We start from the raw sequence: 15791 nt of genomic DNA, 5'->3' as shown, positions 1-15791 counted from the left end.
TTCTCTAAACCCTCCACACGGATTACGTGTTTAATCCCCACAACAATGTGATGACGTAGGTTCTTTCATTTTCCCCATTTTCCAGGGTAGGAAACTGAGGTACAGCGGTTAAGGAACTTGGCCAAGCTCACAGAGCTGGTAAGTGGCAGAGCAGGGGTTGGAACCCAGGCAGCCTGGCTCCATACCCGTGGTTCTTACCCAGTTTGCTGGAAGGAATTACTTGCCACCTTCAGGCAGGAAAGGGATTACTATGTTGTATCTTACTTGACAAATGAAATACACACAGAGCTTCCCTTCAAAAGAAAAGACCCATAAAAAGGAAAAATTGTTTAAATGTATGAAAGACAACACTGGAGATTGCACTGAAAGCCTAAGTGTGCCAGACCTACACCAAGTGTCTGCTTTTTTTCTCAGGGTGTTTGCATGCTTGAAGGGCTAGAGCAGTGTAATCACATGGTAATCTACAGGGCGGCCCACATTTTTTTACCCATTCTCAATGCGTTTGTCCTTTGCACATACCCATTTTGGCTTCATTCCCATCCCTGATGCCTTAAACCCTGGTGTTTCCACAACCATGAGTAGAATGGCTCTTTAAAAAAAAAAGAAAGAAAGAAAGAAAAAAAGGCATCTGTCTCTATCCAGGGATCTTTCTTTTTTTTTCCTTTTTTTCTTTTTTTTATCAGGGATCTTTCTTCACCCAACTCTGGCACATGCCCCTCAAAATAAAGTCAGATAAACTCCATTTGAAGTAATGAAATGCCAACTATTTATTCCACAGGGAGAGGAAATAAACACAAAACAAAGAAGTCATTATTTTTTGCTTAATAAAAGCTTTTACAGTTTTATTAAAGAAAAATACCTGTTTATTACTGAAATTTTAGCAAATATAGATAGTCACAAGAGAGAAGAAATCTATCCCCAAGTCCCTCCTTTAAGGAAAAAATAACCAAATTCTTCGAAATCCTTCTTTTCATCTGTGTATCCCTGTGCTTTCACAAGAAAGAGTTCCTGCTGCAGATAATGCTTTGCAATATAAATTTTCACTTGAAACATTATGAACATTTTCCTAACCATCAAACAATTTGTATAATATTTTAACGTCTGTGTAGTTTGCCATTCCATAGATATAGCCTAATTTGTTTAATCACTTTCATGTTGGGCATTTAGGCGGTTTGTGTTTTTTTAATATGCGAAATGCTGTTATGAATATTTATTAGGTTGAATTGTTTGTATGCATTTCAATTATTTCTTTATTTTTTAAATTTTTTTTAATGTTTTATTTATTTTTGACAGAGAGAGAGAGACAGAGCATGAGCAGGGGAGGGTCAGAGAGAGAGGGAGACACAGAATCCGAAGCAGGTGCCAGGCTCTGAGCCGTCAGCACAGAGCCCGACGCGGGGCTCGAACTCACAGACCGTGAGATCATGACCTGAGCCGAAGTTGGACGCTCGACCGACTGAGCCACCCAGGCGCCCCTTAATTATTTCTTTATAATAAGCCACTAGTATAGAAAAAAATAAAAAACAAAAAAATAAATAAAGTCGGATAAGCCAGGGGTGAACTGTCCAAATTTCTTGTTTCTTTACTGTTTCTTTATTTATTGCCTACAGCCTGTTCATGGTTGGCTGGCACAGCCAGGGCAAAGAGGGGCAGGAGCAAGAGTAGCATTAATACCCAACTTAGTCAATGGTTCCTTCTGGAAGCACCAAGCTAATGGCTGGCAATGGTAGCACCAACACATGGCTGGATTTTTAGAGGCTTTTGAAAGCTGCTAAGCTGCTGACCCATCCCAGGCACCCGGGCTCTGATGGGTGCATTCACTGAGCATTCGCTCTGCACCCAGACGGTATCAGCTCAGCTACAAGACCTCCAAATGTGAGCTTAATGGGCGACAGACATGCACGAGGTCCTCACAACTCAGGGAACTCCAAATGGCCTAAGAAGGGACCAAACCAAACAAGGGACTGGAGGAGACAAGAGACATTCCCACAGCAGCAAGGAACAAAGAGAGTCCCCACTCTCTGTGCCAACACCCTTCACCACCAGCACCAAAAACTAGGGTGTCTCACGCCTGGAGCCAAGCTAACTGACTCAAATCTGGCCGCTTCTACATTTGCATAATGGGTTCTGACATGTGGCTACCATTTAACGGTCACCAAATAAGACACAGGGTGGAGACCTTCCCACGAAGCAATATTTATTGTCTTTGGATGGCCATTGGCTAAAACCTCCTGAAATTTCACCAAACTCGGCTCTGTAAAACAAACAAAAAGGAACACCATTATGAATTACAATCTAACCAGGATCTCGGAACCGGCCCTTCCTTCGTATTTTCTAATTTTCATATAACTATTAGAACAGCACAGAGAAAGGGTGCTCTCAGAAACCATGCCATTTTGACACCCACCTGATAAAACTCAACTATTTATTTCACTTTATTCTACTTCTTATCTCAAACATACAGTTCCTTTTCCTCTAACAAAAATATCCCTCTTTCAAACAATCTGTGATGCAAAGTAAATAGAACACGGCACCAAAACAAATTCTTTCCTGCAAAATTTATGGTTCCTCTTCTGTTACCAGTTGCACATGTGACCAGCACCCAGGACAACCATTCTGTGCACAGCACAGACTACAAGTTCTCTAGAACCGCATTCAGCCCTCAACTGTGTGCAGGAAGACAGGGTGTGCTTAATGCTGACATTAGCAGCAAATCAACTTTACTCTGTTTGTAAGGTTAAATAATTAGGAAGGAAAAGCTGACAGCATTCAACACCACAATGGGAGAAAAAAAAACCTAATTCTAGGTCTCAGGGTAATGCCTCAGAAGTGGTAACATTCGCTTGGCCCCCTAGCAAAATGTGCAGCACAACATTACGGCACTCCTTACTTAACCTGGATCGGTGTATTTTTTTAAGTTTATTTATTTTGAGAGAGAGACAGAGAGGGAGGAGCGGAGGGGCAGAGAGAGAGCGAGAGAGAATCTCAAGGCAGGCTCCGCACTGTCAGCACAGAGCCTGATGCAGGGCTCAAACTCACGAAACTTGAGATCATGACCTGAGCTGAAACCAAGAGGCGGACACTTATTGACTGAGCCACCCAGGTAGGTGCCCCTGGCGTATTTTATTTTTAGACCTGGGCAAATGTGTTTGCTGAATAGTCAACTCAGGGAGTAGGGCCCCTTCCTGAAGGCTCCTGGGTCCCCTCAACACAATTAACTCCTCTCAGGCTCAGAGAAAGGAGGTGGGGTTTTTTTGGTGGGGGAGGTTGGCAGGGGGAGGGGGTTGGTGTCTCTAGATGGGTGAAGCAGGAGGTCCTGAGTCCGGACAGGCTTGTCCCTGCACATCTGTTCAGTAGGGTCAGAAGGACAAGAGTGAAACCAAGGAGGATGTTTCCTTTCCACTGAGAGGCCTCTGCTGTTCTCATAAAGACCAAGTAGCCGCCTCCCCCTGCCATCATCCCGTTCCTAAACAGAGGGTGTCCAAAGGCAGGAAAACAACACAGAGATCAGGAGGTGGTGATTTTAAACTCCCAGCAGCCTGGAAGGACAGAACTAATAGGCTTGCCTCACTTTACGCCAGGATTCCTGCAGGCCCCGCTGTAAGGGGGCCACCCCATCCCCAACACACACACACACACACACACACACACACACACACACACACACACACCAGGGAAGCCTGCAGAGAGGGGTGACTGGACTTGAGAGGCAAGAGGAAAGGAAGGCCTCTGATCTACCCTCCCAGGTATCTTTCCCTCCCTCTGGCAACTCTCATTTGCATGAATGAAGACTGGGGTCAATTTGTACCTGGGAGAGAACAAAGCAGGAAATAAAGGGGCTGTCACTCACTCAAATCTGAAGCTTCTCAAGTCACACTGAAGGGAGTGTCCTGTTCCCACCTTGAGAATGAGGGATTTGCTCTCGATCCTCCCCACCCCCACTTCCTGGCACTTGCCAAGGATCTTGCGCTCACTTAACCTGTTTCTCCCATGCCTCTTTCTGGTCTCCAACGGGACTATATTTGTATTTTTAACTAACTGTTTTTTACATAATTTTTAATGTTTATTTATTTTTGAGAGAGGGAGAGAGACAGAGCGTGAGCAGGGGAGGGGCAGAGAGAGAGAGAGGGAGACACAGAATCTGAAGCAGATTCTAGACTCTGAGCTGTCAGCACAGAGCCCAATGCGGAGCTTGAACTCACAGACCCTGAGATCATGACCTGAGCCGAAGTCGGACACTTAACTGACTGAGCCACCCAGGAGCCCCCACATAATTTTTAAAGTGTTATTGTTACTTATACCCGGTGGTAAGAAAAAAAAGACCTAAACAACGAAAAGAGAAGGAAGTCTCCCTCCCACCTCAGAGCCCCTAGGATCCCACTGGCTGGTCCCAGGGATGTCGCTTTCAAGATTTCTCCCACATCTCCAGAAGTCAGGCCCCACAGCTTCATGCCACTGGTGGCCCCCTTCCCCAGGCCCCAACCCCAGCAACATCCCTGGGGGTACAACTTGTGCCTGGCCTTAGGCTAGGACTCTGCAAAATGGATTCTCAACAAACGCACTCAACAAAGAGAAGAAGCTGGCGTTGAACAGATTCCTGAAGGTGAAGGGTTATAAAACCCCTTGCCTATACAAAGAAGCACAAAAAAAAAAAACAAAAAAACAAAAAACACTGGAAGGATACAGGCTAACATACTACATGAGAGAGCTACTTAGTAGGATGATAGATGATTTGTATTTTCAAGGCTTTTCTCTGCTTTCCAAGTTCCACATAAATGAAGTATTTTTAAAATCACAAGTAAGTCACATTCACACACGCAAGCACATGCGTGTCTGTCTCCCCACCCCAGCCTGGTAGATCCATCATTTTCAGTGCATTTTGTTTTTATTCCATGTAGTACAGGAACCTCCTAACTTGCATTTCTAAAGTGCTTTACAGTTTATAAAGTACTTTCGAAACCACAAAAGTTTCCAGGACTCAATGATGCTCCTAGGACTTTCTGCTTCCTGATAACTCTACCCAGAGCTCTCTGAGAAACTAAGACCCGCTGACCCGTCCTCACCTTTGTCCCTCGTCCACATACCCCCACCCCCACCCCAACCAGCCGCTCTGCAGGGGGCAGACCTGAAGGCCCTCTGCAAGGTGCTTCGCAGCTCCAACCGAGCACGTCCACAGACATGGTGCACACGGGTAGGAGGGCGGGGAGCCTTCTCCTCACGGATGAGAACCAGCAGCATCAGTGGCTTGCTTGGCGTGACTAGCACATAGCCACGGCTCCCCAGCCGGGAGGTGACCGAATGCTGCGTGCTGGCAGAGCTCTGGCAGCGATAAGCCATCTGGCAAGGAACAGGATTCTAAAACCCAGAGATGGGCTTTGGATGGCGGTCCAACTAATTTACATCTACTCTCCCTGTTTGCACAATGTCATTCACGCATCACAGACATTTTTAGAGCAACGTACAAGCATCTATGTGTCCCTATTTCATTTAACCCCCTGAGGCATACTATCATATCTCATCTTACAAGTGAGAAATCTGGAGCTCAGAGATGAGTTCAGTCACCCAGAGCTGTTATCCGGCTAAGTCCCCCCACCCATTCTACGGCCCTCCAGGGACCACCCACACCAAGTCCCTACCCCAGAGGGTCCAGAGTACCTTTCCTTTCATGTGCACAGATGCCATTACCCAAAAAAAGTCCCAGGCTTCTGCCCCTTTCTATATGATAGTGACGGTAAGTTCACCTGTAGGGTCAGCTGCCTGGGTTCAAATCCTGACTCTAACACGTAATAGCTCTGTGACCTTGAGCAAACTACTTAAACTGTTTCAAGCAAATTACTTACTTATGGGGTCCAAATCCCAAATCCTAAGCTCTTCCCATGCTGCCTTCTGACCCACAGTGGGTGCAGTGAGCTTGCACTGAGGCTGTCTGGTTTTTTGCGGGGGGTTGGGGTTTTTTGTTTGTTTGTTTTCTTTGCAATGGGCAGCATGTCTGCACCACGTTGGGGTGCAGGCTGACCCATCACCCCGTGGAGGAAGTCAATCAATCTCTCCAGGCCTCAGTTTCCTCATCAATACCACCTGCTCCTCTTCTTCTGTCCCCAGAGTTGCCTTGAGCATAAGAAAAGGCAAGTCGTTGCAAAGAGCATCCAGTGCTCGCCTTGTGTGTCCCAGCTTGGAATCCTTTGCACCACAAGCAGGAAGAAGCACCAAGAAGGAATCCACAGCCCACAGCCTTGCTCAAACCACGTGTGTGACATTCAGGTCAGTTCAAGCCACTCAAGACCTCCAATCCAGCCAGCCTAGCTTCCGTTGGAAGCCACAACGCAGTGGCTGCAAAAGCAAACAGACCTGTCTGCTGGTGGATCCCAGTCTGGAGAGGCACGGAGTGCGGTGGGAAGGGTGGAGCCTGCCTCCCCACAGACTAGCTGGGGGACCCTACACAAATCATCCTCCCATTATTTTTTAAATTTAGTTATAACCAGCTCCACCCACCAAGTATTTACGGTGGCTTAGAATAATGCAAACAACACAAAAGAATAAAATAAACAGTCAAGGGAGGCAGGCCAAGAGAAAATAAGCACCGGGAAAATAATAAAGCCAGCAGTAAGATCGGTACATAGAAACGTATACCACCTCGTCCCTTTCTGCAGAACTGTCAAGATGGGCCACACATCAGGCTCTCGGGTGCTTAGTAACCAAAACCAAAGGGAAACACGATCAGCCACGAGATTCTCAGTGCACAGAACATGAAAACAAACCACTTGTTCTGGAGCCACTCATCTCTCCCTGCCTGATTCAGAGCCTCAGAGGAACTTCTTCACCGGCTCGTCATAAAGGGACACAACGGAAGAACAACACAGCCTTTAACACCCCCTCCTCCGACCCTAATATCTCTTCCAGCAACTCGCTGACCACCTCCTCTTGCAGTTCAAAGGCACAGACCGAAAAGAACAATCCAGCCAAAGTGGACAAGGCCTCTTCTCCCTTAGAGTCTGGTGCTTAATCTGTAAAATGGTCCATCTGCCTGGCCAGGTTGATGTGAGGGTTCAACAGGAAAATGTGTGAGAACTCACATGCCTGACACACAGTAAGTGCCCCCCAAAGGTCAGTTCACTGCTTCTGCGAGAATGCAAATTCCCCCCGCCCCGGGGTGGTGGGGGGCAGGAGAGGAGGGGCTCTTGGTCTGAATCGCGGTCATGATGTATCCCAGGTACCTAGAATGGTCACTGGTACATAGTAAGTACTCAGTAAATATTTGTTGAAAGAACGAATGAATTTCCTGCAGCAGGTTCTCGAACACCCTAGTCTCGTAGGATACTTCCAAAAAGGGAGAGAAACAGGAGGTGAGACAAAAATCTGCAGTAAAAGGGTGCCTGGGTGGCTCAGTCAGCTAAGTGTCCGACTCTGGGTTTCGGCTCAGGTCATGATCTCACGGTTTCATGGGTTCAGGCCCCGCGTTGGGCTCCACCTGCTTGGGATTCTCTGTCTTCCTCTCTCTCTGCCCCTTCCCCACTTGCGCTGTCTCTGTCTCTGTCTCTGTCTCTCTCAAAATAAACTTTTAAAAATAATAAAATAAAATAAAAATCTGGAGTAAATAAGGTCTTTCTACTCCCTCATAAGCATACTAAAGGTTCTAAGAAGTCCTGCAAGAAAGACATCTGTTTGATTTGGTTTAGCCCACAGTTCAAATTTGCTTGACCACAAATGCCTTTTTTCTCTCAGGAGATAGACCCACAAGTGTTCTCACAACCCTAGGGGGACTCTAACTGATCCTAAGATGGAAAGGGGGACACTCCAGAGATAAGAGACCATCCCATCACAGCTGAGGAACAAAGAACATACCCACTGTCCATGGCAACCCCCTCCACCACCACCACCTATTAATGTGGAATACATCATTGTTTTTTGTTTTCTGTTTTTGCTTTCTTTTAATCAAACGGATCCCTCAGACCTAAACAGCCCCCTTCGTCTGGACACACGGACACTCTGGCTGCCTCTGAACATTCCAGAACCCACTTGCTCAACCTGACTTCAGCAAGACTAACCCCCAGCCTCCTGGCTCAGGGCCACCTGCATGCAGAGAAACACCCAAAAGTCAAAGCACAGTCCCAGAGACTAGGCTGGGAGGGGTCCTCGCCACCCCCAGGGAGGACGGCCCTTCCTCTGAAGAAGACTGGGTAGGAGGGATCTGGGTGTATGTCCAAGTTAGGCCCCCAGAATCCCGGAGTCCCTGGGTGGCCACCTGCAGGGTACGTCACATGCTTCCGTTCAGCTCACTAAGCCGAGAGGCCGCCTGGCAACAGTGAGGTCCCCTCGCTGACACCCTCACTGACACTCTCGCTGCCTGCCTCCCCAGGCTGGTGCCAGCACCCCAGCTCCCGGGGAGCCAGAAGGGCAGGAGGTCAGGCCATCCGAATGACTAGCATCCCCTCCCCCACATGAACCAAGGCTCCCCTGGGCACACCGCAGGGCTTGCCAGGCAGGAAATGATTAACAAGTGTTTACTGAGCACTTCCAGGCAGCAGAGGGCTGCTCCCAGCCTCTGCCCCCCCTCACCCCACAGGTCCTGGTGCACAGGCACTCGTCTATGAAGCAGCTGTCAAGCTGACGAGTACCAAGTACTGGCTCAGGCCTCCACACCAGAACACTGGCCTTGACCTCAGACCCCTGCACGCCATGGACTCCAGGCCTGCTGTCCACACCTAACGTGGGCCTCCACAGCACCAGATTCTTGGTCCTCCTAGTTCTAAGGCCTAGTCCCTGTGTCTGGAAGAAATGACAGTGGCCCCAACGGAGTTAAAAATCACGTGTCATTCACCTTCTGCCCCGTGGGGCTCAACATCTTGAAAGCAACCTTGAAATTCTCAGCAACCACTGTCTGCAGGCCCCTGAGTTAGATTCTGGGGAGAGGAAGACAGATGAGACCCACGAGCCCTCTTCTCCCAAGGCCCCCTCTGGATGTGTCTCTGCCTTCCCAGCTGCCCCCCCCCCCGCCCCTGCTAGCCTTCTTCCTGCTGCCAGGAACAGCCTCCCTAAGGGCTGTATCTGCTGTTACAAGAGGCAGAGCAGTTGCCCCTCCCTTCCCCCACCCGACGGGAGGTCCTGGTATACGGGGACCTCACCCTCCATCCCTTCCCCCGCTGCTACTTAGCACAGGGCTTGGCACACAGCAGGCGGCAAGAGGAACCTGCTGAACGAACAGGGATGGCAGTCAACATTTTGGTTGGCAAGGCCTCCTGACAACGTTTCCCAGATGCCAACCTTGAAAACACCTGTGTCAGGACTGTGGTTTTTTTTTTGTTTGTTTGTTTGTTTGTTTTTTAATTCCATTAACGCCACTTAGAGATAGGATGTGGATCAAAACAAGCAGAATTAGGAGGTTGTTACTGACAGAGCCTTCACAAAAGAAGAAATGAGAAGTAAGACTGGGACACTCACCCCAGGAATACCCACCCGTGCCCCCATGTGGCTCTAGCCCAGTCTAGACTCATGTGACCCCCCCCCGCCCCCCAAGGAGCCACCCAAATGCACAAGAAGGGAAACTGCTACACCATTCGGTCCAGCCGGCAGAGCTGATGTAAGTCTTCCCTACTGCCCTTTTCAGTGCTCTCTCCCCTTCCACAGCTATTAAAAATAGTAATAGTAATAAATTTTAAAAAACTGGAAATCAGTTCATTTACTACTTTTCCATGTAGAGGAAAGAATCCTGCGGGCTTTGCAGTCTCTCTGATCCAAGTTCAAATCCTGGTGTGCGATCTCCCTGCCCGTGTGACCTTGGCAGGTCACCAGACCTCTTGGAGTGTCAGTTTCCACATCTGCAACGTGAGAAACCCCACCACAGCCTTGCCTCCAGATGGTGGCGAGGGCCGGTGAAATCAAGCGAGCAAGAGCCCCGCACGGCATCGGGGGCCAGTCCGGGGACTAACACAGGGTCCATCCCTTCCCCTTCGCCAGCGGCTCTCCAGAGCTGGGCCCAAACCAAGGCAACAAGCACAGTAGACAGAACCCCACTCCCTCCTCTGGAGCCTGACTCCACCCACCACGCCCAGCCGTGTGGCCTCGGAGGAAGTAGCTGACCTCCGTGCCTCAGTTTCCTCATCTGCAACAGGAAGGAACACTACCCCCACCTCGAGGGCTCTAATGTGCTCAGAACAGGACCTGGCACGTAGGAAGCACCCAACATGCGCACCAGCCACTTGCGCTAACCCCGTATCTGACAGTTACATTGCTCTTCACGGTTACAAAAGACTTTCCGTGCTTTATCTCCCTGGATCCTCCCACCCCCTCCTGGAGACAGGCGGGGGTGGGTGTCGGTGGGAGAACTACACCCAGCCAACAATAGAGATGGGTGTTATCTGGCCCCAACAGTGTTTTGTTTGGTTAATTTGAGTCAATATTTTTTTAAAGCAGGAAATTTAACATTAAAAACTCTTTCCAGCTTTTCTTGAAAAAAGAATCAGAATAACCCACAACTCTGGGTTCCCGAGGGTTACACTCCCGGGTCCAACACCAGTTGCATGGCCTTTGGGCAAGCTATTTAACCTCTCTGCCTGTCAGGTACCTCAATTCCTTTTTTTTTTTTTTTTAAGATTCTGTTTTTAAGTAATCTCTACACCCAACATGGGGCTCGAACCCTCAACCCAGACAGAGATCACGAGTCACATGCCCCAACTGACTGAACCAGCCAGGTACCTCAGATACCTCAACTCTTCAGTAAGGATTAGAAATTGGAGATACCTCACCAGGTTGGAGTGAGGATTAAGTGGGTTTTGCAAAGCACGAAAAAAAACTGCCTGCATGGACAGTGGTGCACAACACTGAGAATACACACAATGCCACTAAATTTTACGCCCAGAGATGGCTAAGATGCTAAGTGTTATGCTGTAGCTATATTACTACAGTTAAAACAAACAAACAAACAAACAAACAAACAAACAAAAAGCACACAGTGCCTAACACATTTAAAACTAATGTGCTGGGGCACCCAGATGGCTCAGTCGGTTAAGCGTCCGACTCTATTCCCGTTCAGGTCATGATCTCACAGTTCATGGAATCGAGTTCCTGCTTGGGATTCTCTCTCCCTCGCTCACTGCCCCTCCCCCCACGCATACCCATGCTCTCTCTCTCTCAAAATAAATAAACTTAAAAAATGTTCTAGGGGCGCCTGCGTGGCGCAGTCGGTTAAGCTTCCGACTTCAGCCAGGTCACGATCTCGCGGTCCGTGAGTTCGAGCCCCGCGTCAGGCTCTGGGCTGATGGCTCAGAGCCTGGAGCCTGTTTCCAATTCTGTGTCTCCCTCTCTCTCTGCCCCTCCCCCATTCATGCTCTGTCTCTCTCAGTCCCAAAAACAAATAAACGTTGAAAAAAAATTTAAAAAAAAAAAAAAAAGTTCTAATTTTAAAAGGTGGGGGAGGGGGCATTCCCCTTTAAACAGGGCACGTTGTCTTAGCCTGCCAGAGTCCCCACTACTCCCTACTGCCTCATTAACGCCAATCACACATGCGTGGCCCATCACATTGAGCCGCACCCCTGCTCTAAACACTAAATGAGAACCCTGTGTGTAAAAGCACTTGGAACACTCTGGTAAGCATTACTCCCTTCCCTAACGTCACTCCCCTTAAGATCGCCAGTCTAGAAAGTGGTAAGGCCCAAAACAGAACCCAGGCTGCCTTCTGCCTCCACGTCCAGTTCTTGTCTTACGTCAACACGATGCCAGCAGCCTTATGTACGTATATTATCACCGCACAGGCCTGGCCTTGATGGGTCTCTCTCATAAACAAGCACACACAGCCCCAAACTACAGAAGGTAGCAAGACTGATCAAGCCTTATGGGTTAAATGTCTTACAGTGTGGCAACTCCCGTGTGACAAGGAACACTGAAAGTCAGATGGCACCTGTGTGAATCTCTGCTGTGCTCGGTGGGTCTGGCCCCTGAATAGGCAGTAGTGACCCCCGCCTCCCTGTGCCCTGCCCACCTCCTAGAACAATGCTCCCACCCTGCTCGCCAAGCCCCACACTGTATTTAAAGACCCGATTCAAGGCCAGCTCTTCAATTCCTTCAACAAACATTTACTGAGTACCCACTGGGTACCAGGCCCTGTGACATGGTGCCCTTGGGGAAGTTAGTCTATTTAGGGAGATTACAAAAAAAAAAAAAACAAAAAAAACGAGTTACTTCACCCTAAGGGCCTGGTGACAAAAAAGGGCACGGCACACTAGAGAATCTGCAAAGAACGTGGTGTGTGTGGCGAGCCCAGAGAGTGCGTGCGTCCAGAATCCAGAAGGCCCGGGGAGCTCTGATGTGCTTGAAGCAGCAGGTAACGTGGTGTGGTCTGAGCGCGCGGCCACAGGGCACTGCCTCCACTGGGGAGGTCCAAGACGGAAGGCATGAAGCCCTGTCCCAGGCATCCCATTCACCTCTCACAACAACCCAGAGGTAAGGTATCATGCCCACATTACAAATGAGAAGCCTGAGTTGAGAAAAGTCCAGTCACTTGCCTAAGAGCACACAGCAACGACGTGGCAGAGCCCAGCCTTGGCCCAAGTCAGCCTAATTGGCCTTTCAAACATCGTACTGTAGAGCATACTCACATGGCCATGCAAAACACATTTTTGAGTTTGAAGCCTCATCCACAGTTTTGCCCAACTGGGTTTAGACTTTTGTTACTTTGTAGTCCACATCTCGAAATGTCTCATGTTATGAACATCGTTTCCTATTGTTGAGCATTGTCAAGCCTCACTGACCGTAGTAGTTTAGCAATCTCCCACCTCTTAACATTTAGAGTGTTTCCGACCAATGGCTTCTTGTTTTTCTTCTAATGACCAGCCCACACAAAGTTCATCTCTCTGTGTTCTCAAGGGGGAAACTCTGCACCTCAGATATCAGCCATTGTGTGACTTATCTTGGATGACGATGAGTAAGACCGTGACTTTCAACGTTATATCAGCAAGTTTTATTATAGAAGGAAACTTACGCTTGTTCTTTCCCAACCCACCTCCCAAACACGGCCTCCCAGCTTTACCAACCATCAGGTCATTTGGTTACTGGGTTAGTTTCTCTATTTGAGGTAAATGCAATAAATGGGAGGGGCAGGTAGGGGCCACCCAGCAGCCAACACCTCTGGGTGAGCTAATAAGCATGCTCCCCCTCCCCTCAAATGGCCAGAAACAGCACAGGTGCCAGAATGCAGCAGACACACATCAGAATTCAACCCCCAAAGACCAAGTCCATATCCACTAGAAACAGGTCAAAGATAGGTATGGTCCCTGAATACCCACTGTGCTCACTATTCAAAGTTTAATGTCAGTTCAGGGTCATGGAGCCAGGAAACTGGATTCACCCTGTAACTAGCTGTGTGGTCTTAGGCAAGTGACTTCCCTTCTCTGGGCCTCAGTTTCATCTTCTGCAAAGTGAAAGGTTTGGATCAAATGATCCTTAAGGTCCCTTCTGCTCTGAATGAGACCCTCGGAGTTGACCCATTTTATAAATGAACGGTGACTATACGACGTGATGCAAACTCTTAAGTGCAGCCCCAACCACAGCTGCTGCCTGGAGACAAGACAGCAGCAACACACAAAGGAAGGATCTCACAAGTATGTCCCCTCAGGTCCTCATAAGTCAGGATAAAGAAGAACACATCAGATCGCTCCCCCATGGGGGGAAGGGGTAGGAGTCCGACTTACGCTAAGAAAAAAATCACCTGACTTGCATCCCATAAGCCTGGCTTCTCATAGGAAGACTAATGTGCTTGTCACACTTAAAAAAAAAAAAATTAAGTGACTGATTCATAACAACCCAGCAAAATACTGGAGTCAGAACAAGAGCAAGTCATTGCAACGCAAATCCAAAGGAGAGGTTTCTGTCTTTATTTTCTAACGGACAATGACAAGCTTTTCACAAAACTCAGGCAAGCTGCAAGTCACTGATAAAGGGGACAGTCGGCCCTGCCACTTGAACAGAGACAGGCCCAGATAGGAGAGGCCACCCAAGTGACCTCTAAGACCCAGGAAAGCCTCACTGTTTTAAGGTGATGCCTGGCCAGAATATGGGAGGGATGTGCTAAGGGAGGCTGTTGATGCTGTAGATGGGTCAACACTGGACTCTTCCAGATCACAAAGGCTGAGATTCAAATACTAGGAAAAATCAATAGTCTCTGGATTACAAGCAGCTCATTAGCCTCCGTGTAGGTGCTTTCACAGGATTCAGAATCCCCAGATGGACAGGGATGTCCTCCCAGACCAGCTGGCTACCTCCTCCTGCACCTGCCTGCACCTGCTGCACATCCCTTCTTGCCTCCCAGATCATCGGCTCTGCATTTCTAACAGGTTCTGTTACAACCTCTTCCTCACTCTCCTCTGCTCCTCCTCCCTTTTCCCCTCCCTCCCTTATTTATACCAGCCTTGCAGGAGGCAGGAGGCTAGGAGAAGAGCCCCAGGTTCCAGGAGAGGAAGGTGATGCTCAAAGGAGACAAGATCAGCCCAAGGTCACAAAGATTGTGCCAAGAATCCAACACAGTCCGATACTGCCATATCTATGTACCAAGGCCCACCGATGCTGCCTCGGAAACACCTCCCCTCACTCCCACAGCGCACTCACACCGGTGCACGCACACACACAGACACACACACACACAATTCTGTCCAGCTTACTGCCAGTTCCACAGCACCGCCCAGCCTCCCCTCCCAGCGAGGCCACTGCAATCACCTGGTCTCCCAGGAGCAGACGCATGCTAACGTGCTAAGAGCTGGACAGAGCTGGGATCTCCCATTTCCTGGTTGTGCAGCTTACTTAATTTCACTGAGTCTGAGTACCCTCACCTGTAAAAAAAAAGGGGGAAATAACAGACCCTGCCTTGTAGGGTTATTTGAAAGAAATGAAGCACACAACGTCTGCCCCAGACTGGCCTGGTAACAGCAAATGCGTGCACGGGCCTCCCACAGCCCACTCTGCCCTCAGGCTCCAAATACACTCCCCACTTCAGAATCGTCCCACATTGAAAACATATGTCCACACAAAACGTGTACACAAATGTTCACGAAAACTTGACTAACGGGGCTCCTGGATGGCTCAGTTGGTTGACATTTGACTCTTGATTTTGGCTCAGGTCATGATCTCACAGTTCGTGGGATCGAGTCCCGCATCGGGATCCACACTGACAGCTTGGAGCCCGCTTGGGACCTCTCCCTCCTCTCTCTCTATCCCTCCCCAACTCATGCATGCAAACACGTCTTGCCTCTATCTCTCTCTCTCTCTCTCAAAAATAAATAGACTTAACAAAAAAAAAAAAAAAAAGAAAAGGAAGCAGTGGGGCACCCGGGTGGCTCAGTCAGGTAAGCGCCCAATTTTAGCTCAGGTCGTGATCTCGTGGTCCGTGGGTTCGAGCCCTGAATCAGGCTCTGTACTGACAGCTCAAAACTTGGAGTCTGCTTCAGATTCTGTGTCTCCCTTTCTGCCCCTCAACTGTCCACCCCCTCATGAAAGGAGAAGTAAAACATGATGCATCCCTATGACGGAACACTATTCAGCCATAAAAAGGAATAAAGTCTTGATACACATTCTAATAAGGATGGATCTTGAAAACATCATGCTGCGTAGAATAAGCCAGATACAAGAGGTCAAATGTTGTATGATTCCACTTATATGAAAAACGCAGAAGAGGCAAATTAGAAACAGAAAGCAAATTAAGTGGTTGCCAGGAGCTGGGGGGAGGGGAGTTGGGAATGACTGCTAATAATGGGTGGGGTTTCTTTCTGGGGATGATGAAAATCTTCTGGAACTAGGTAACGGTGATG

The 15791-nt window shown here is 48.6% G+C and overlaps 1 protein-coding gene across 5 annotated transcripts in view; it reads right to left on the bottom strand.

Annotated features, from left to right (window-relative positions):
• The window catches only part of PTPRJ (protein tyrosine phosphatase receptor type J), a 173234-nt gene that overhangs the window by 134180 nt on the left and 23263 nt on the right, over positions 1 to 15791 (bottom strand). Inside the window, exon 1 of one of the 5 annotated variants that reach the window (XM_030333586.1) lies at positions 12591 to 12928. The exons of 3 other annotated variants lie outside the window; for them this stretch is intronic. In XM_030333586.1, coding sequence (XP_030189446.1) covers positions 12591 to 12629 — 39 coding nt within the window. In that variant the 5' untranslated portion in view covers positions 12630 to 12928. Of the gene's footprint in view, positions 1 to 12590; positions 12929 to 15791 lie in introns of those variants that run through there. One more of the 5 variants, XM_030333588.1, reaches the window with a different exon arrangement.

Source organism: Lynx canadensis, chromosome D1, assembly GCF_007474595.2.
Source record: "Lynx canadensis isolate LIC74 chromosome D1, mLynCan4.pri.v2, whole genome shotgun sequence".
NCBI lineage: Eukaryota > Metazoa > Chordata > Mammalia > Carnivora > Felidae > Lynx > Lynx canadensis.
Note: the sequence above shows the minus strand (reverse complement) of the source record. Positions and strands in the feature narration are given on the sequence as shown.